We start from the raw sequence: 23,104 nt of genomic DNA, 5'->3' as shown, positions 1-23,104 counted from the left end.
GAGAGAAGGGACTGCCACCTCTGCATCTTTGATTCGCGTCGGTTACGCCTACCATTTGCTTTTGCATGCTTGAAATTCATCAGCTGTCGGGTACCTGCGAAATTTCGACCAAGCTTTGCTTTGGTTCTTGCGAGCTTTTTTGCACTCCGCATTCCACCAGGGCCGCCGTTTGTTTCGCGTCTTGTGAGATGTCTGTGGGATCGATCGCTCTGCGGCCTGTATGATATGAAGTACGACCAATGCTTCACAGTCATCAATGTGTAGGTTTTCAATAGAAGAACGCGACAGTTCTGTAAGTTCTCAAAATTTTGTCCAGTCAGCATCCTGTTCTCTAAACCTGAATGCATTTGTAGTCGTCTTACTTGTACTTCCTGTGTGTTTCAGGCAGACAGAAAAATGATCACTTCCATAGAGGTTATGAATAACAGACCAATCTGTGGTTGCCATGAGTGAAGGGGAGCCGATAGCAAGATCTATAAAGAGACTAGTAAAAGGCAGAGAAGGAGAGGAAGGCGAAGAGTCTTGGCAAGATTACAGTGCGCTGCCGCGAACAACCATCGCTCACCTCTTTTAAATAAAACCATTTCATTACAGTTCGTTGTAACAATATATATATATATATATATATATATATATATATATATATATATATATATATATGTATGTATATATATATTGAGATCTAACAGACAATGCCAACGAAAGTATAAGGGAAGATATTAGACCAAATTGTAATGTAAATATGAAGAAAAGTGGTTGAAAAGATAACTTGCCGTGGGCGGATCACGGCAAGTTATCTTTTCAAACACTTTTCTTCATATTTACATTACAATTTGGTCTAATATCTTCCCTATACTTTCCTTGGCATTATTGTCTGTTAGATCTCATTAATATTGTGTAAAAACACGGAAACACGAGCCCTTAGGTATACGCTTCTTTCCTTATTCATTAAAAATAACAGTCTCATACTGGCAGACTTAGTGCCTTTAGGTTGTATACGAGGGACTATTGGTCTGCTACCCACTCGTAACAAGTTCACGTGCTACGTGACGCCAAACAGGCTCGAAAGAGTGTGCCACACTCGCCGCCATGGCTACTGGTGGTGCTGACTGACACTCCCACGTTTAATTCATATATAAACCCTATAAAGTGGCTGGGGGATAGCTGTCGTGGTAGCTCAGTGGTAGAGCATCGATTGCGTCAATCCAAGGTCGCAGGTTCGGATCCTGCCCACGGCAAGTTATCTTTTCAACCCCTGTTCTTCATATTTACATTACAATTTGGTCTAATATCTTCCCCTATACTTTCCTTGGCATTATTGTCTGTTAGATCTCATTATTATTGTGTAAAAACACGGAAAACGAGCCCTTAGGTATACACTTCTTTCCTTATTCATATATATATATATATATATATATATATATATATATATATATATATATATATATATATATATATATATATATATATATTTATTTATTTATTTATTTATTTATTTATTTATATATATAGTTACGAATAAATATAGCACCTGGTACTATATAAACTATTTAGGGCGAACTTGTGCCCGTAAACTCGAAACTAAAAATGGTCAGCCAAAAATGTCTTTTGCTCCCTGACTCCAACTTCGTCGGTCTCTTCATCTGCCCCTCGAGTCTCGTGCCGGTCCCGTGGCGTAGCATCGTGGCGTATGCAGGACGGCGTTCCATGGCGCGGCTTTCTTGCTACTTGCTTGGCGGCTTTTATGAACGCGAATTGTGGCACGCGTCTTCTGCGATGGTCGAGCTGTGGCATTAGTCCCCCTCCTAGCACGCATCGCCCCAATGCGTAGAGCTGGCTGACAGTTTCTAAACAATAGGACTTGTCCTTGTGTTAGACGACGTGAGTCAGTTCACTTGTTCTGTTCCTGTCGTAGTACGGTTTCATCCGTACTACATGTACAACTTCCGGGAGATTCCTGCGTCGTGTTGTGCATACTTGACCTTCAGAGATCACTTTGTAGTTTAATGGGCTTAGCTGACGAAGAACCCTGTAAGGGCCAAAATAGCGCCGCATAAGCTTTTCTGATAGGTCACGTGCACATACAGGCGTTCAGACCCACACTTGGTCTCCAGGGGAGTACTGAACGTTCCTTCGTCTTAGATTGTAACGGTGTGCGTCGACGTCCTGCTGTTGAATCATGCTGTTCCGTCCTAGTTGTCGCGCCTCTTCTGTCCTTTCTACATATTCGCTTATGTCAGGGTCCTCTTCATTTGTGCTGTTGACAGGCAGCATCGCGTCTAATGTCGTTATTACTGTGCGACCATAAACAAGTTCAAATGGTGTGAAGTGGGTTGTCCTTTGTACTGCGGTATTGTATGCAAATGTAGCATACGGTAATATGATGTCCCAAGTCCGATGCTCAATGTCCGCATACATCGCGATCATGTCAGCAAGCATCCTATTCAGCCTTTCAGTTAACCCATTAGTTTGCAGATGGTACGCGGTAGTTTTTCTGTGGTTGGTGTGCGTTAGTTTCATGCCAGACTGTACTAGCCTGGCAGTGAATGCAGTTCCTTTGTCAGTTATAAGGACTTTAGGTGCGCCATGTTGCAGCACTATCTGGGTCACAAAAAACTGAGCCACTTCATTTGTTGTTTCTTTTGTGAGAGATGACGTCTCGGCATACCGGGTCATGTAGTCGGTCGTTACAACTATCCAGCGCTTCCCAAACGATGACTTAGGAAATGGTCCTAGCAAATCCATTCCGACCTGCTAAAACGGGACTTTCGGTGCCTTTATCGGTTTCAAAAGACCTGCTGGTTTTAGGAGTGGTACTCTGCGTCTTTGGCATTCTCAACATGATCTTACGTAATGCTATACTGAATCCATCAATTTTGGCCAGTAATATCTCTGGCGGATTCTTGCCAAAGTCCTACTAATGCCCAAGTGACCTGCCGATGGGGCATCATGACACGCTTCTAAAAGTTCCGCTTGCAGTGATGATGGTATCAGCAGTAGGAACATTTCATTGGTGTGTTGAAAGTTTCTCTTATAGGGAACGTTGTTGCGGAGGACGTAGGAACGTAGTCCACGGATGAAAACTCGCTGTACTTCGACTTGCTGTCCCTCCAAGTATTGAATGAGCAGAAGTAATTCTGGGTCCATTCGCTGATCATGAGGCATCTCCGACACATTCACAGCTCCAAGAAATGCGGAATCTTGTTCATGCTCAGGAAACGAGGTCTGGACTGATGCTCATGACAAACAATCCGCATCATTGTGCTTGTGGCCAGACTTGTAGACTACAGTGACGTCATATTCTTGTAGACGCAGGCTCCATCTATCAAGACTTCCGGAAGGATCCTTGAGGTTCGCAAGTCAGCACAATGAATAATGGTCACTGATGGCTCGGAATGGTTTACCGTATAAATATGGACGGAACTTACTGATGGCCCATATAACTGCGTGACATTCCTTTTCCGTAGCTGAATAATTATACTGAGCTTTCGACAGAATGCGGCTTGCATAAGCAATAACTTTTTCTTCCCCGTTCTGCATTTAACAAGAATAGCACCGAGGCCAACGTTGCTGGCGTCCGTATGAATGTCTGTTTTGGCATCTTCGTCAAAATCAGCGAGTATGGGAGGTGACTGCAAACGCCGTCGTAACTCAGAGAAGGCGTACTTTTGCTTTTGGTGCCAGACGAATGGTACACCTTCCTTCGTAAGCTGTGTCAGTGGTTCCGCAATCTTGGAGAAGTTTTCAACGAAGCACCTATAGTAGGCACAAAGCCCCAGGAAACGTCGCATAGCTTTTTTGTCTCTTGGCCTTGGGAAATTTTCAAACGCAGTGATCTTATCCGGGTCAGGGCGGACACCGTGAGAACTTACAATGTGCCCGAGGAACCGAAGCTCCCGGAATCCTAAGTGGCACTTTTAGGGTTTGATTGTAAGTGCAGCCATACGAATAGCGTCCAGTACCGTTCTCAATCTCTGTACGTGCTGCTCGAACGTAGCGGAAAAAATTACTACGTCATCAAGATAGACAAGGCATGCCTCCCATTTGAGGCCAGAGAGCACAGTGTCCATCATCTTCTGGAAGGTAGCGGGAGCAGAACACAAGCCAAATGGGAGTACTTTGAACTCGTAGAGTTTGTCGGGTGTCACAAACGTCGTCTTTTCACGATCTCATGACGGCTTTTTCGGCTTCGTGACGAGGTTGAGTTTTCTGTAATCAACACAGAACCGCATGGTGTTGTCCTTCTTCTTCACCAGTACTACCGGCGATGCCCATGGCCTTTTGGAGGGCTATATGACATCGTCGTCGAGCATCTCCTGTAACTCATTCAACATTCAATTCTCTTACCCAACGTGTTGCAAACACATTGCCGTCGCAGCAGCTCCATCTGTGTGTCAGTAATGGAGAGGAACCACATATTAGAAGTCTCAGTACTCTAGGTATAAGAGTGAATCCAGATACTGTAGAATACCGTGTTCAAAATAGTTACTCCTATCTGCTAAAACAGCCTTTCTTCACCAAATGCGGTCACGTTAACTTGCGTTTGAAGCTTGTTGCCGCTTTTCCGTTCCGATTTCTAGATTTCTCAACTTATCAGCACATTCTCGAAAAGCTCTGATTTGTACCACGAATATTGTCGCTAAAACCAAAATAATGCAACATGTTTTTCTATATTACTGTATGATGGCCTTCGGTTGTCTATTTACAAGATTTTAAGAAAAATTGAAGATGGGGTTTTTTATTATTCAAATTTCAGTGGAGTACACTTTTGCCAATATGAGAACTTTGAGGCAATATATAAAAATTTACATTTGCCCTACGGCAGCAATAATTTTTGTACCTAATGAACACACTATATCCTTAAGTCGTGTCAAGTTTGAAAACGCTGCTTGCATTACTTTTGGAGAAAAAAAATGGGGAATGCGTAACTCTTTTTAAACTGTGGCAAAATTTGACATTTTAAAAATCTATTTTCTTAAGGTCTACAAACTTGAAACCGTATGAGTTCATTCTTCATTAGACATGCATTTCAGGTAAAAAATATCTTCCTTAAAACAAAAGTATGTCTTTTTATAGCATCTGAAAGTTTCGAAAATGACAGGTGACGAAATTGGTGCCTCCGTGTTGGTGAAGTTTGATATTTTTTTTCTCGTAAGTTATGCCGTTAATCATAAAACGAAGTTGACTTTCGGGCTACCTGGTGAGAGGTGCACGAAATATAAAATACTCAATAAAATCTAAAATACCAACTTTTGGACCTGTGTCAATCTCTCGTGGAATCTCACCCACCAGCTTTCTACGCAGTTGCACTATTTTCTGAAAGGACTGGATGATGCTGTCGCGTCATCCGACAGTGTTGCCATTATAGTTGATCAAGGAACTGCCTGTGCACAATTACCACTTCAGGCACCCCTTGAGGCGGTGGCCGTCCGAGCTGTCCTCTTCAACAAACCAGTCACAATTGGCTCTATTTACATACCTCCGCATCAACAACTCAATAAACAGGAATTTTTGTGTTTATTAGACGAACTTCCGAAACCCTGTGTTGTCCTTGGGGACTTTAATGCACATAACAGCTTATGGGGCGACACTCGCTGCGATGCGCGAGGTCGCCTGGTTGAACAGTTCCTTTTTTTTCCGGCACGTGCCTTCTGAATCGTAAATAGCCAACATATTACAATATCGTTAACAATACTGACTCGTCAATAGACCTCAGCATAGCATCTCTGTCACTCATACCTTTATTTAAATTGGAAGTCATCAATACTAATTCATATCGCAGTGACCGTTTTTACATAGTTCTCAGCGCATCAATATTAAATACATGTCCTCCACAGGTTCCTGAATGGCTCTCCGATAAAGCCAATTGGGAACAGTTTCAAAAGATAACTCTCCTAACTTGGACTGACATGGGGGTGTTGAGAATAGAAGCCGCTGTGAGCTACCAGACAGCTTTTTTGATTGATGCTGCAACGAAATGTATACCACAAACATGTGGACCGTCAGGCAATCGACAATTCTCATGGTGGATAAATGAGTGCTGTAATGCGCACAAAAAACAAAATGACATGGAAGTTGCTTAGAGACACACTGACGTCGGAGAATCTTATAAACTATGTCGCAAGGCAGGAGAACGTGCAGACAGGGAAGAAGGGTAAGTTGGCACAAATTTCTATCGAGAATCAAATCATACACAGTTGAGGGGAGAGTCTGGAACATGGTTGGTAAGGTGGCAAGACGACAAGCACACTCACGTCCTCTAGTAAACACACAAGGGGAGAGTTTGGAAGACCAGGTGAACACTCTCAAGGCGTATTTCGAACTGGTCTCCAGCTCATCACACTATAGTGAAGTGTTCCAACGATACAAAAGCAAAATAGAAAAACAGAGATTAGAGCGCAAACCCACAACACAATGAACCTTTCTGCTTGGCTGAACTACAAGCATCACTTACCTGCTGCAATAAATCTACCCCGGGCCCAGACTGTGTGGCATATGAAATGTTAAAACACCTGTCCTCTGAAACTCAAAAAGTTATCCTCTCCCTGTATAAGGTGATATGGTTTTCTGGCCAGCTACCCTTAGCCTGGAAGGAAGCCATCATTATACCGATTTTAAAACAAGGCAAGGACTCATGCTCAGTTTCCAGCTACAGGCATAGCGCCAACCAGCTGTCTTTGCAAGGTCTTTGAGAAAATGATAAACAGGCGCCTGATGCACTTCCTTGAAGCTTCCTTCAAACAGAAAACAAGCTACGTGTTATCAAACCGAGAATTGGAAATTGGCCAACAGTATCCAGATTATACTACACTCAAGTCACACTTACAAGACTTTAGATAGGACACAGACACTCGACACATTCATACCTTTTGTCTGGTGGCAATGCACCATTGTGTGAAAGATGTGGAGAACCGCTCACGGTTCTACACATCCTTGTCCAGTTCAGTGATTTAGATTCTCTCAGAAAAAAGCACTTTTTATCGCCCTACCAACATCAGATACCCTCGCCCCCATCAATGTTCATCGGTAGAGAACCCTCATTGGTAAAGAACCCCTTTTTTCACATAAATAATTGCTGGCGTTTTTAACAGACGTACATACTGTTGTGTAATACTACCCAAGATAGAGCGCGTGTCGTATATAAGATAAGATGCACATGGAAGTGTCTGGCTCTCTGACGTCACTGTTAAGTTCTTTGTTAGATATAAGACCGCCGCGGGTGTGCGGTGCGGGATTCCGTTGTATTGCTCGTTGAAATAAACATGTGTGTGTTGGCTAGTCGGCTCCCAAGTTGTGAAGACATAACAGTGGCGACGAGGATGGGATATACTCGGGCACGTTAGCCGGGCCTCGGCTGTAGCTCACGTCACGGCACCAGTATTCAGGAGCGGAAAGCGTCCTGGTGGATTACCACGACATGGCTTCCTTTGGCCGGTTTGAGCCGTTCACGGAAGAGGGAGACGAAGACTTCGACTCATATGCGGAACGCTTTGAACATTACGTCCGGGCGACCCAGGTCAGTGAAGACTTGAAGGTGTCAGTCTTTGTCACCGCCATTGGAAAACAGGCCTACCGCACGTTGAAGAATTTATTGGCCCCGACCAAGCCGGAAGAGAAAACGTACGACGAACTGCTCCAAATACTGAAAGGGCACTATTCCCCGAAGCCTTTGGTGATAGCGGAAAGATTCCGGTTCAACCGTCGGTCGCAGCGGGAAAATGAGTCAGTTGCCGCATTTGCGTTAGAATTAAAAAGGCTGGCTGGATCGTGCGAGTTCGGGCAATTCTTGGATGACGCCCTGCGGGATCGGTTCGTGGCCGGACTGAGAGATGAAACGGCACAAGCAGAGCTGCTTAAGAAGAGTACCCTGACGTTTCAAGCTGCCTATGACCTGGCGAAAAGTGGGGAACTCGCTCGCACAGAAACCAGAAAAATTCACCCCAAAGAACTCGGTGACGTGAACTTGGTGCGGCCACACCACCCCCAACGGTCCACAGGTACGAAAAGGGGCGTGAGCGGTAACGCGGAGCGGCATGCCGAGGCGACGGACTGTTCGCGGTGCGGAGCAGCGCATGACGCCACCACCTGCCCTTTTCGCAAATATCGATGTCGTGCCTGCAAAAAGGTGGGACACCTGGCAAGGGTCTGCAGAACAACGCCACGTTCGGTGCATTCTCTCATCGATGGTACTGGCTTAGAAGACTCTGGTGACTGGGACGATAAAAGTGGTGAGAACGAGGTCTTGCTTAGTCATATTTTTTCATGTCGGAGTAGTCACGGTGGCTACGCTGTGAAAGTTAAGATCGCAGGCAGGAATGTCACGATGCAGGTTGATACCGGAGCCTCTGTGTCTATTGTGCCAGAAAAGATGTACAGACAGTATTGGCCGAATGTACCCCTAGAAAGATGTAGTTTACGGTTAAAAACGTATGGCGGTTCCACACTAGCAGTTGCCGGAAAGTTGACGGTGCATGTAGAGCACGACGGGCAAACCGAGACCTTGCCGTTGATTGTAGTCCGGAAAAAAAAAAATTGTGACACTTTGTTGTTGGGCCGCAACTGGCTAGAGGCTTTGAAGCTGAATTGGGCAAGCGTGTGTAATATCAACTTTGATAAAGCAAACACACATGATAGATCAGCCGCACTCATCGAAAAATTTTCGGAAGTGTTTAATCAATCACTAGGACTGATAGCTGACACGTCGGTCAAACTGGTGCTAAAAGACAGCTGTACGCCTGTTTTCTGCAAGCATCGGCCTGTGCCATTCGCACTCCGGAACGCGGTAGCGTCGGAGTTGCAGTCGCTAGTGGAATCTGGAGTACTGGTTCCAGTAAAACACAGTGAATGGGCAACGCCTCTAGTAGTTGTCCCCAAGGCAAACAACAAAGTGCGAATATGCGGAGACTACAAAGTGACCCTAAACCGTTGTCTGAGAACTGATTATTACCCTCTGCCAACAATGGAAGATACGTTTGTAGCGCTGCATGGATGCAAGTGGTTTACTGTCCTTGACCTGTCGACAGCGTACCAACAGTTGCAGCTGCACCCCGAGTCGCAACCCTTGGTCACTGTCAACACCCACCTAGGCCTTTTTCAATACACACGTATGCCGTACGGGATAACAAGTGCTCCATCCATTTTCCAAGCGGTAATGGATGATATGCTGAAGGGGTTGGACAGAGTGTCATGTTATCTTGATGATGTGTTAATAGCGGGGGAAACGATGGAAGAGTGTTATGATAGGGTGGAAGCTGTGCTGACAAGGTTCCAGGAACGAGGGGTGAAATTGCGGAAAGAAAAATGCAAGTTTTTTGAGAAGTCTGTGACTTATTTGGGGCACGTGATTGGGGAAAGCGGAATCCGCCCTTCAGAGGACAAGGTGCGTGCTATAAAAGAAGCACCGACTCCAAAGAACAAGAATGAGTTGAGGGCTTACCTAGGCTTGTTAAATTTCTATGGGAAGTTCGTACCGAACATGTCAGCACAACTTAAGCCATTGCATGACTTGCTAGCTGCGAATGCCAAGTGGGAATGGACGGAGGTCGCCGAAAAAGCCTTCAAAGCATCCAAGAGCTGGTTGCTGAGCACGTCCGTACTCACCTACTATAACCCTTCAAGGGAGCTAGGGCTCGTTTGTGACGCATCTGCGTATGGTTTAGGCGCAGTCCTTTTTCACAAGGTAGGATCAGAAGAAAGGCCAATCGCTTTTGCCTCTAGAACGCTCACTAAAACAGAGCAGGCGTACGCCCATATCGAAAAAGAAGCACTGGCTGTCGTGTACGGGTTAAAGAAGTTTCACAAGTACCTTTTTGGGCGAAAATTTGTAATATACTCAGACCATCAGCCCTTGGCGGGATTATTGGGAGAGGATAGGCCGATTCCTGCGATGTCAGCGGCACGCGTGCAGCGATGGGCTCTGCAGATTGCTGCGTATGAGTACAAATGGGTTTATCGCAAATCACGCGATATAGGCAATGCAGACGCACTATCGCGCCTGCCGCTTAGGAACTCTGATGACGTGTCGGAGTACATCGGCTTTTCGATGCTAGACGAGCTCCCACTCTCCGCAGAACACATCAGAAGGGAAACGAGAACAGACAGCCTGTTGTCAAAAGTGTTGTTTTACACGCAGAGCGGTTGGCCTTCAAAAGTGTCTGACGATGCACTGGCGCCCTATTTTGTGCGACGCCACGAGCTTTCTGTTGACAGAGAATGTGTGACGTGGGGAAACCGGGTGATAGTACCATTGTCTCTCCGCGACAAAGTGCTATCACTGTTGCACGAGGGCCATCCTGGAATGGCACGTATGAAAATGCTGTCTAGAAGCCACGTATGGTGGCCTCGCCTTACGCCGGATGTTGAGCAAAAAGTTAAAGAATGTGTAACATGCCAGTTGACGCAAAATGCGGCGCCCAAGGTTCCGGTGATGTCATGGGGGGTGGCGGGGCGCCGGTGGGAGCGTGTGCACTTAGATTTTGCGCATCGAGACCAGCATTGGTTCCTAGTACTTATTGATTCGTACTCCAAGTGGGTTGAAGTGCTTCTGATGAGGTCAACTAATAGCGAAAAGACAATAGAGAAATTGCGCACCGTATTTGCCGCGTACGGATTACCGGAAGAAGTGGTAACAGACAATGGGCCCCAATTTACTTCGGAACTTTTCGAGACGTTCATGAGTCGTAATGGCATCCGGCACACTAAATCGCCGCCTTATCACCCGGCATCGAATGGCAGCGCAGAGCGTTGTGTACAGACGTTAAAGAAAAATCTTCTTAAGCAGGTCATGGACGAGCAGAAGAATGGGCGGATGAAGTCTCTCCAGCAGCGGATCGACCAATTCCTATTCAATTATAGGAACACGCCAACAGGTGTTACTGAAGAGACGCCGGCCCAGCTGTTCTTATCGTGGAAACCTAGAACCAGGTTGAGCTTTCTCCATCCAGATATCGAGCAAAGGATGAAAGAAAAGCTAGAGCGAACAAGGCAGGCAGCCAATCGGCGACGTGGAGCTTGGAGAGACTTCGAGGAAGGGGAAGACGTCCTCGTACAAGGACTGCGCCCCGGGGAAGGAGAGTGGTTGAGCGGTAAGGTAAAAAAACGCGAGAGTTTAAGCACTTATGTGATAGGGATAGGGAACGAGGAGAGGTACGTGCATGTTGATCATATGAGACCACGAACATTCCAGGAGTGTTTCCCGCCTTCGGTTCAGGTGCCGTCTGCAAACTACGAACTTCCCGCATGCACCCAAGACGTTGTGCCTCGCAGGTCTTTAGGTGCCCCTGTACCCATCGAGGGCGCACGAGAGACGGCCGACCCCGATCAAGTCGAGGAGCAGGCAGAAGATACAAACAAAGAACCGGTCAACCTACCGGGCCCTTCATCTGCTGGTGGGGACTGCGGCGGGGGCGAGACTCAATCTTCCCCACCGGAACTTCCGGAACTTCGACGCAGCACCCGGCAAAGACGACCGCCGGATCGGTACTAAAAACACTTGGGGGGGGGGAAGGAGTGTTGTGTAATACTACCCAAGATAGAGCGCGTGTCGTATATAAGATAAGATGCACATGGAAGTGTCTGGCTCTCTGACGTCACTGTTAAGTTCTTTGTTAGATATAAGACCGCCGCGGGTGTGCGGTGCGGGATTCCGTTGTATTGCTCGTTGAAATAAACATGTGTGTGTTGGCTAGTCGGCTCCCAAGTTGTGAAGACATAACACATACTTTTACGTCATATGCCCAGGCGCTCCGTAGCGCGATCTCTGAAGAGAGGTCGCTGCCACGGTGACTGCATCTCCATCATTGTTTTACTATCACTACGTTTCGCCATTCATTCTCACTGCACATATTTCACGTCAATGTCATGGTTTTAATACTTCTATGTTTTTTCCCGCATTAGCGCGAGGAATTTTAAGGCCCTTTTACAGCCACCTATCATAATCATTGCTCGCATCACTTGTCCATTGACCTGGTGCTCTTTGGCTATCGAATGGGCCTTGCATCATAAAACACCACACATCATCATCATCATCATCATCATCATCATCATCACCACCATAGAATTATGGCACACTGCACGAATGGTTCTTCGAGCGGCTCTGAAGCTTCAAAGCAGACCATGGAAGGAAGACTCGTTTGCTGGCTTTGAGCATTTCATTTGGAACAAGGACACTTGGTTACAAGATGGCCAGTCTGGCGACAATGATAGCATGTGGCCTTGCTTAGGCAGTCCTTGGGGCAATAAGCAGGTGCGCCATTTCTAGAGCTGATTGCAGAGTAATGACTGTCTTGCTCTTCCAATGGTAATGAGGAAACGCTACATGGAACTGGTGACTGAGCCAGATTGATTGGTGGAGAAGATCCGTTGTTCACAATACCCATCTGCTGCACAGGCATGAGAGGCACTCGTGACGTTGATGTTGTGGTTGCAATGAACGGCTGACTTGGGAAAACAGAGGCATGCTCTAAAGTTCGGTCGAGTTGGGTGACGATGGCAAGAAACGTGCTCATAGTTGGTGACCGTTGTGCAGTGGTAGTTGTTGCCAAGTGTGCGTCGCGCACATCCTGTAAGGCATATTGAATGCGCTGGGGATCTGTCAGTTGGACGGGACATCTTGAAATTACGTGCAGTTTCACCGAAAAGTAGTCAACGAGGCTCTCATTGGGTGACTCGACACGTCTAGCGACTATGTGCTGCCACTGCAAGAGTGCAAGTATGTCCCCAAACTGGCTCTCGAACGGAGTCTTGAAATTTTCGCACGTGTCGAAACAGTTTTCTGCCATGCTTTTCCAATCTGCAGCAGGGCCACGGAGTTTATTAAACGCTATAGCGAGGAGAGTAGACAGTGTCCATGACGCCAGTACTTGGGTACACTTGAGCTCTTCAAGTCACTGGTGTGCTGAAATGCTACCGTCACCATTAAAGGTTGGTATTAAAGCCGAGAGGTCAGGTAACGTAGTAACTTAGACTAGAACCGTCGGCCGTTGTGATGTCAAAAACTGTTGTAGTAAGTCAGTCAGTATTTTCGTACTTGAAAGCAACTGCTCAGCTGTCGATTCGGGCCCACCAGATGGTTGACGGTTGTAGGCGACATCATGAAGCAAGTGTTCAATCATTTCTTCCTTTGAGCCAGTCGTCTCCAGGTTATGGCGCGAAAGTTCATGGTGTATAAAGTCCGCTGTTAATTCCTGGAGGTCTTCCACAGTAGCCTCATTCCAGTTTATAAGCGGCATTGCGGTCGATGGACAGGCGGGCAAGATCGAAAAAGGCGTAGGGCAAGCAAAGGCAGTGAGGTGGGAAGCTAGCACAAAATACCAACTCACACGAAATGGACGAGTGGCTTCGATTTCATCGGCATGGTTCGTCAATGACTGCGCTAAATGTGAGGACTTGGCAGCAAAGACAAGGCAACAATATAACAAAAATGGCCTTAAGGTGGCTGTCCCACTCCCTCCTTCTCACAATAGTTCGAAAGAAGACACCAGACGACGCTACTCATCCACGCTGGCAAAAAGCGAGAAAATTGCTCTCGCAAGTACGGTCAGTGTCGCTCGCGCGTGTCTTGTATGTCGCGCGAGGTGACGGAAATCGGTCGATGAAAACCAGAAAGCACAAACGCAGACCACGTCTTTCACCTATAATTCGCCAACTGTGACCGTCGTTACAACGACGCGACGAAAGGTGCCCCAGTGACAGCTGGCAGACTGAAACCAGTGTCGTTTCACAGGCGCGTATGCACGTGCATACACAAACACACACTCTCTCCGTCTCTCTGACTCACTCACATCCATGGAATAACGATTGAACATGACATCAACCAAACGCTTTGAAGCGTTTGAGTGCGCTGGCATCTCCGCTAACCTTCTTTTTGATGTAGCGACCTTAGCACTGGCTTGATGTAGCATCGTGCAAGCCCATTCTTTGTCTTTTGTTTTGTTTTTTTGCCACGCAAAACTGCTCAACCTCAGCCAATGTAGCTTACGCTACAAAAACAGCCAGGCACATTTTAGCACAAGATAACCTGAGGATTCTCAGGTTAATTGCTTAGAAAGGTTACCTAAATAAATGCCTTTTGTTGATGATTAGTCTAACAGATTATTTACACTAATATAGAGGAGTTAGAAGCTCCTAGAGCTCATGGTTTTTCTAAAACTTTTCATGAGAATTATGTGGACCTCCTAGTATATGGGATGACGTTGGATGATCCATAAATTGGTTCACGCTGTTTGCCGTCTTGCTTTCACCATCTCTGTGCTACTGCCTAAATCGTGGTAATCCTAAATCGTGCTACTGCCTAAATCGTGCAGTGTGCCATAATTCCATGATGATGATGATTATGATGATGATGATGATGATGATGATGATGATGATGATGTGGTGTTTTATGATGCAAGGCCCATTCGATAGCCAAAGAGCACCAGGTCAATGGACAAGTGATGCGAGCAATGATTATGATAGGTGGCTGTAAAAGGGCCTTAAAATTCCTCGCGCTAATGCGGGAAAAAACATAGAAGTATTAAAACCATGACATTGACGTGAAATATGTGCAGTGAGAATGAATGGCGAAACGTAGTGATAGTAAAACAATGATGGAGATGCAGTCACCGTGGCAGCGACCTCTCTTCAGAGATCGCGCTACGGAGCGCCTGGGCATATGACGTAAAAGTATGTACGTCTGTTAAAAACGCCAGCAATTATTTATGTGAAAAAAGGGGTTCTTTACCAATGAGGGTTCTCTACCGATGAACATTGATGGGGGCGAGGGTATCTGATGTCGGTAGGGCGATAAAAAGTGCTTTTTTCTGAGAGAATCTAAATCACTGAACTGGACAAGGATGTGTAGAACCGTGAGCGGTTCTCCACATCTTTCACACAATGGTGCATTGCCACCAGACAAAAGGTATGAATGTGTCGAGTGTCTGTGTCCTATCTAAAGTCTTGTAAGTGTGACTTGAGTGTAGTATAATCTGGATACTGTTGGCCAATTTCCAATTCTCGGTTTGATAACACGTAGCTTGTTTTCTGTTTGAAGGAAGCTTCAAGGAAGTGCATCAGGCGCCTGTTTATCATTTTCTCAAAGACCTTGCAAAGACAGCTGGTTGGCGCTATGCCTGTAGCTGGAAACTGAGCATGAGTCCTTGCCTTGTTTTAAAATCGGTATAATGATGGCTTCCTTCCAGGCTAAGGGTAGCTGGCCAGAAAACCATATCACCTTATACAGGGAGAGGATAACTTTTTGAGTTTCAGAGGACAGGTGTTTTAACATTTCATATGCCACACAGTCTGGGCCCGGGGTAGATTTATTGCAGCAGGTAAGTGATGCTTGTAGTTCAGCCAAGCAGAAAGGTTCATTGTGTTGTGGGTTTGCGCTCTAATCTCTGTTTTTCTATTTTGCTTTTGTATCGTTGGAACACTTCACTATAGTGTGATGAGCTGGAGACCAGTTCGAAATACGCCTTGAGAGTGTTCACCTGGTCTTCCAAACTCTCCCCTTGTGTGTTTACTAGAGGACGTGAGTGTGCTTGTCGTCTTGCCACCTTACCAACCATGTTCCAGACTCTCCCCTCAACTGTGTATGATTTGATTCTCGATAGAAATTTGTGCCAACTTACCCTTCTTCCCTGTCTGCACGTTCTCCTGCCTTGCGACATAGTTTATAAGATTCTCCGACGTCAGTGTGTCTCTAAGCAACTTCCATGTCATTTTGTTTTTTGTGCGCATTACAGCACTCATTTATCCACCATGAGAATTGTCGATTGCCTGACGGTCCACATGTTTGTGGTATACATTTTGTTGCAGCATCAATCAAAAAAGCTGTCTGGTAGCTCACAGCAGCTTCTATGCTCAACACCCCCATGTCAGTCCAAGTTAGGAGAGTTATCTTTTGAAACTGTTCCCAATTGGCTTTATCGGAGAGCCATTCAGGAACCTGTGGAGGACATGTATTTAATATTGATGCGCTGAGAACTATGTAAAAACGGTCACTGCGATATGAATTAGTATTGATGACTTCCAATTTAAATAAAGGTATGAGTGACAGAGATGCTATGCTGAGGTCTATTGACGAGTCAGTATTGTTAACGATATTGTAATATGTTGGCTATTTACGATTCAGAAGGCACGTGCCGGAAAAAAAAGGAACTGTTCAACCAGGCGACCTCGCGCATCGCAGCGAGTGTCGCCCCATAAGCTGTTATGTGCATTAAAGTCCCCAAGGACAACACAGGGTTTCGGAAGTTCGTCTAATAAACACAAAAATTCCTGTTTATTGAGTTGTTGATGCGGAGGTATGTAAATAGAGCCAATTGTGACTGGTTTGTTGAAGAGGACAGCTCGGACGGCCACCGCCTCAAGGGGTGCCTGAAGTGGTAATTGTGCACAGGCAGTTCCTTGATCAACTATAATGGCAACACTGTCGGATGACGCGACAGCATCATCCAGTCCTTTCAGAAAATAGTGCAACTGCGTAGAAAGCTGGTGGGTGAGATTCCACGAGAGATTGACACAGGTCCAAAAGTTGGTATTTTAGATTTTATTGAGTATTTTATATTTCGTGCACCTCTCACCAGGTAGCCCGAAAGTCAACTTCGTTTTATGATTAACGGCATAACTTACGAGAAAAAAAATATCAAACTTCACCAACACGGAGGCACCAATTTCGTCACCTGTCATTTTCGAAACTTTCAGATGCTATAAAAAGACATACTTTTGTTTTAAGGAAGATATTTTTTACCTGAAATGCATGTCTAATGAAGAATGAACTCATACGGTTTCAAGTTTGTAGACCTTAAGAAAATAGATTTTTAAAATGTCAAATTTTGCCACAGTTTAAAAAGAGTTACGCATTCCCCATTTTTTTTCTCCAAAAGTAATGCAAGCAGCGTTTTCAAACTTGACACGACTTAAGGATATAGTGTGTTCATTAGGTACAAAAATTATTGCTGCCGTAGGGCAAATGTAAATTTTTATATATTGCCTCAAAGTTCTCATATTGGCAAAAGTGTACTCCACTGAAATTTGAATAATAAAAAACCCCATCTTCAATTTTTCTGAAAACCTGTTTAGCAGGAGGCGGAGAAGCTAAGGCTACTCCAGCCTTGGACGCAGATGGTGCGACCGCTGTCACACTTCGTGTGACACTTGCGGGTGCGGAAAGATGTGGCGCAGCGCCCTGGCGCGTCACATCTGCAAAGGAAGGAGAGTGCTTGTTATGGAGAGAGAAGCTCTGGCATGCCTCTTGAAAAGACAGATTGAATTTTACTTTAAGTTCAAGGATTTGTTTTCCTTTTTCCAGGATGGGCACGAACGCGAGCAGGTGGGATGGTCTCCTTCGCAATTCGCACAGTGGGCTGTAGCAGTACAATTGTACCATAGGTGTTCGTTAGAACTACCGTTTGCAAAGTAGCGCGCCCTCTGCAGCTTTGCGATCCATGTTTAAAGCGCTGACATTTGAAACACCTATGAAGATTTGGTATGTAGGGCCTGACTGCCTGACTTGAAGCTTGCAGTAGCCGGTTTCGATTGAATTGTATGAGCCCTGGTACAAAAAAGTGAGGATAATGTGTTTTGTTGTTGTTTCTTTCTTGTCTCGTTGTATGACTATTCTTAGAACCTTTACTACATTCTGGTCTTGCCAGCCTTTCAATAATTCACTCCCTGATAATTCAAGAATGTCGTCGCTGGAGATGACACTGCAGACTGTGTTCAAGGATCTGTGGGGGCCTACAGAAACTGGGACATCCCCAAACACTACCAGTTTAAGTAAGTTGTCATATTGGAGCTTGTCGCGAACCTAGAAAAGGAGGTCGCCACTTCCCAACTTTGTTACATGATATCCTGGGCCAATTGCTTTGGTGAGTGTTTTCGAGACAAGAAAAGGCAAGATAGCTCGGACTGTTTTGTTTTCTTTCTGGCTATGCACTACATGAAACTAAGGGAAAGATGGCTTTGGTTTTGGGAATAGAAACGGTTCTTCAGTGCACACCTTTTTGGGCGGCTTTTAGAGAGGGGGGAAAAAGTAGGTCACAGATATTGTGTAAAGTTCGGCGGCGATGATGGTAACCCACCACCAAGCCCAACAAGGGGACACTACAATATTCAATATTAAACACTTGGAGACGTCAGCCATGCATTGCTGCTATAACCGAATATAACTACCCAAGCTTGGGTGAATACACAAGGTTATCCCTCGCCACCAGGAAATTCGGAAGTTAATGGAAAAAAGAAGAGAACTAGACAGATAAAAAGTTTGAGAAAAGACGAAGATGAGGGGAGAGATAGAAAAAGGCGACTGCCAGTTTCCCCTAGGTGGGTCAGCCCAGGGGTGCCATCTACGGGCAGCCGGGACCAAAGGAGTGTGTTGCCTCTGCTGGGAGGGGGGGGGGGGGGGGGGGGCTAAAGGTTCAATCATCCGGCGTCAGCTTAACCCCTCCGATCCCCTTTTCCCCACCAGACACGGCTCAGTTACGCACGGCTAGGCGTGGGAGGAAGTCGAAATCCCCTTGTTAGCTCGGGTGCGTGGTGTTGCTACACATCAAACGCCTGCCTACGCAGACGCCAATGCGGGGGCCGTAATTCGAGCCGACATTGCACTTATAGGCCCTGTTGATGCATTTCCAGATAGTGGTCCCAAACACACAATTATCTCGCTGAGTATTGTTAAATCTGCGAACCTCTTACCATGTTTTAAGCCTCCCATATATGTTGTAGGCGGTGGTGTCATCATGCCAGTAGGTACGTTGTGTACTCGCATCACTGTGGGGCCTATTTCCGAAGTGCTTGAAGTCCTATTTCTGGCTACAAATACCTTGCCTTTAATCCTGGGAGAGGACTGGTTTGAAGCCGCCCACGCTGAGCTTACTGTCCGGCCACCTCATCCAACAGGAATTTGCCATCCCAACACGGGTGTTACCATGCGATGCCTGGAGAAGTCGTTGCCAAAAATGTCTACTGCTCTGTGCCTTTTTTTACACGAGCAACTACTTTTACAGCCTGTTCACCATTTTTGCCGAAGCCACACAAACCCCAGACCACAAGGTTATTCCTCAAACTAGTTGAAGGGTTACCTAAGGTGATGCCACATGAACCAAATGCAGCGCAACTTTGCTCGAATGATACCACGTTGGAATCGCACCAGCGTGTCGACATTTTTGACACTGATAGCAGTGACGTGTGGCTTAACAAAGCTACTGACCAATCCACTGATCTGCAAAATGTATCATACACATGTCGTCTGCATAGATGCAGCGAAGAGGATGACGATTTCATTCTAAGGCAATGTCAAGAGGTTCATGCCAAAGACTCAAGCATTAAGATGGGATGGCTAGACCCAGAACATTGCCAGAGAGTTAGCCAGCCACTGCAAGCCAATGAATTGAAAACGGAGAAACAAAAGGAAGCCTATAAAGCATGGAGTGAGCCATACTGAAACGTGTCAGTTCTCTAGATGAGCCCCGACGGCCTCTCAGCTATAAGATTGAAGCTCTCAGAGATGAGGAACTAGCAGGTGATGGGCACAAGGCCAAAATACAGGCCACCAAACCAGCTGCTAAGTCAACCCAGAAAAAGCGACACAAGCCGAGTCAGAGTCAAGGAAGCCTAGTTGCTGCGAGCTACACGAAAGCGGAAAAGACATCACAGGAGGCAGCTGCCTTCTAACTTGAGAGCCGTGCGAAAAAGGCTCAGGAGAAGCGAAAACATCACTAGGCTCTGAACAAGTAAGAAGAGATCAAGGTCAGAGGTGACCATGTTTTTGATGAATACATCGCGGAAACAGTGCGAGAAGAGGCAGCAGACCAGCGCAAGACGTGGGACTCACGCACTGAGCAAGTGGAACAACGTCAAATAGAGCACCAGCAGAAACTTCAGGACAACATTAAAGCACGCAGAAAGACGAAGCCTCAGACAAAGATGAGTTTTAAGAGAGACGACATCGTTCCAAGATTCTGGGAAGATAATGGTGTTTTGGTTGCTGCTAAACTATGAGACATGAAAAAAAACGGGGAGGGGTGTGATCTCAAAAGCCCATCAATCATTTAAAAAAAAAAAAAAGAAAAGGGAGCAGATGTGAGACGTCACGTAATCTGGCAGCCTCGTGCTCCAAGTTGAGCTAGTCAAGACCCAGTTTCGTAGTGTTGTTTCTAGGCGCGCGCATGCACCATGACTGTGTTTATGCCGTAGCTGCTTATTAAAGTCATTTTGATTATATCGCCGCCTTGTCTACGTTGTCGAGTCCTCACAATAGAATGTGTGCGATCCAGTATTTAAGATTAAGTCCCCAGTGTTCCAGCAACAAATAGTGCTCGACAGTCGTTTGGAGCTAGATGACAAGTTGCACTAGTTACTTTGTTGCAGGAGCATGCTCTCGGTGGTAAAGCAGTGCAGCCACACCTGGGGTCAAACTTGGGCAGACAGACGGGCGTCCAGGCCTCTGCCGTCTTGAATGACTCCGAGGCATGCACCAGGTTGAGCAACAGATGAAGGTCCATGTGGTGCAGCTGGTATTTGCGCATGCCCACCAGGGCCACCAGCTGTTGCTCTGCCACCAGCAGGCCAAACACCAGCTTCTGCACAACGCAGCAAGGTTTCATGTTGACATCAGACAGCCAGACTAGTTGGCAAGTATGTTTTATTAGAAAAGTCTGAACAAGATCAAGATTTAGCACAGGATGGTCCTTAATTTATTTGCCAATTCGAAACACTCTTAGGGTACAAAGGTTCTAAATAAAGATTGGCGTGCTTAAAGTTTCTCTTCTTCCACCACCAGTTCATACTTGATCCCGAAATTCTGTGCATTGAAGTCGGCAAATAGCTTTCGTAAACTAGAGCTGTGCCAACAGCCAATTAGAATTATTAAAAGAGAATACAAGCTGTATAGATTATCTTTTCAATATGTGTACTACAGTCGAACCCACTTTTAACCATACTCTAGTGGCACAAAAATTTCGCTGCTACAGTTAAACTTGGATATAACGAAATAGAAAAATTCCACAAAAATTTGTTATAAAGAGGATTTCGTTATATGCAGGTTCGATATGGGAATTAAAAAAATAAATGCACATTTTAAACAGGAAAGGAACTGAACGCAGAGCTAACCTAAAACATTTATATGGCAGCAAAAAACTGCATTTTTATTGCGATAGCAATTATATAGACACTCTCGGTAGATTGTTGCTATTGTTGCCATGTTCCGTAACAAGTCCTAATTGATAGCATACGCCCGTGCATCTTAACTTTTACAAGCGGGAAAAAGCGCTCGAAAGCTACTGATGCAGATATCAAATAAGCCGGCCCATTTTTATCGCCTGGAAAGCGCATGCAACAACATCCCTCTGCATGTTAGAACTGCCGTCGAATGCCCAAACAGAAAAGAAACTACCCGTCTTGAACGAGCATGAAAAAACGCAAGGGTGGGGGGGGGGGGGAGGGGGAGGGGGTTGCTTAAGTAGTAACAGTGAACTTTGATTTTAAGGACGCGGTCGCAATAGTTGCGCACATGCTATCATGCTGTCTCGGCAAGCATCAGTGCCCTTTCAATGCAAAAAAACTGTGAAAAGAGCACTTCTCCCTGAGAGAGAGGCAAACTTTATTAATATCCGTTAGATTGCTGGGTTCCCACACTTCTCACTAAAGCGGCCGTATTTAGCGTTTCATAAGAGTTCCATGATACCGTATTCAAAAAAGTTCGCTGCCAGCCTTACTTCGTATAACATTAACATTTGTTCATATCACATTCATTTCATTGCATTTAACGTGCCGTCCTGTTGTTTCCAGAGCTTATCGGCTAATCTTAAAGGATACAGTCTCACGGTGCGGAAGCGCGTGACAAGTAGACCTCCGAACATTCGTCGTTGTAAGAGTTTTCATCAGTGCTTAATCTGAAATCCCCTTGGTAGTGACGACAGAATTGTCCACATTAAAAAAAAAAGCTCCTCGTTTTCGATGATGTGCGCATGTCCATGGCATGCGCCTGGTGTAGCTCCCGACAACATTCAGGGTGTTCCCACATATGTGAAGCTAAATAAAAGCGTGGCACTGAACATGCCAAAAAAGCTTTCTTTTTTTTTTTTAGTTTTTGGTATAGAGGAGGAGGGAGGCCGCATGTGCTTGCGGCGGCAAGAACGGCAGCAATGCCAGCTCGAAGTACCTAGGCCCATCTGCCCACCTCGCACACACGCGCATGAATTACGAGAGTTCTCACCTGGGAGTTCCCAGGGCAACGAGCACGACGTGTGCGCCTCCACAACTTCGCACTTCATCGACGACTGGGCAACCGCGGAAGATACATGCACGTGTCAAACTGACAAGATCCGGGACGAAATTCTTAGATTGTCTAGGTCGAAAATTCGTTATATCAAGGATGTCTCCCGCGATTACTTCAATACATAGAGGTTGCAAATACGTGTGCTTTTATGACGTGCAAACTGACAAGATCCGGGACGAAATTCTTAGATTGTCTGTGTCGAAAATTCGTTATATCAAGGATGTCTCCCGCGATTACTTCAATACATAGAGGTTGCAAATGCGTGTGCTTTTATGAAGTAATGACGAGGAATATAAAAAATTCTTCTATAGAGATTCATTATAGGCAGATTTAAATTTGTTGCTAATAATTGCTATAAACGAGTTTCAAACACACGAAAAGAAAACAAATGGGGGCATGACAGACTGTTGTGTGCAAACTATATTTAAATCAGATGAGATATGCCAACATACATCCATGATGAGGACAACAAAGCTGCCAATTTTTTAAACAAGCTTGAAATTTTCTACGCTTCCACAGCACCACCACAAGCTACATAGAGCCAATATATTGCCACGTTACTTTCCTCAAGTCTTATTGTCACCCTGTTACACTACGTTCAGCGCAAATCACGCCTACGATGTTCGAAAAGCTTCGAAACTTTAGTAGATTGCTTTGTTAAGATTACGCCCACTTCGGGAAGGTCACAGATGATTCGGGAACCTACGTCGCCACTAGCGATAACGCTACAGTAGTTGATCGCAAGAGTATAAATGCCGACACGATTCCCCGCTTGTCAGTTTATGGACAGCCGACGCTCCGTTCGCAGCTATCAGTGCAAGACTGCTACTGTAATCCAACTTCTTG

General features: G+C 45.6%; 1 protein-coding gene across 4 annotated transcripts in view; it reads right to left on the bottom strand.

The window, feature by feature from the left end:
- Positions 1–23,104, bottom strand: part of Mon1 (vacuolar fusion protein MON1 homolog) — a 476,225-nt gene that overhangs the window by 318,657 nt on the left and 134,464 nt on the right. For all 4 annotated transcript variants that reach the window (XM_075896523.1, XM_075896524.1, XM_075896525.1 and 1 more), the window contains one exon: positions 20,386–20,561. In XM_075896523.1, the coding sequence (XP_075752638.1) occupies positions 20,386–20,561 (176 nt within the window). The remainder of the gene's footprint in view (positions 1–20,385; positions 20,562–23,104) is intronic.

Source organism: Rhipicephalus microplus, chromosome 5, assembly GCF_043290135.1.
Source record: "Rhipicephalus microplus isolate Deutch F79 chromosome 5, USDA_Rmic, whole genome shotgun sequence".
Classification (NCBI taxonomy): domain Eukaryota; kingdom Metazoa; phylum Arthropoda; class Arachnida; order Ixodida; family Ixodidae; genus Rhipicephalus; species Rhipicephalus microplus.
This window is presented reverse-complemented; position numbering and strand designations above follow the sequence as displayed.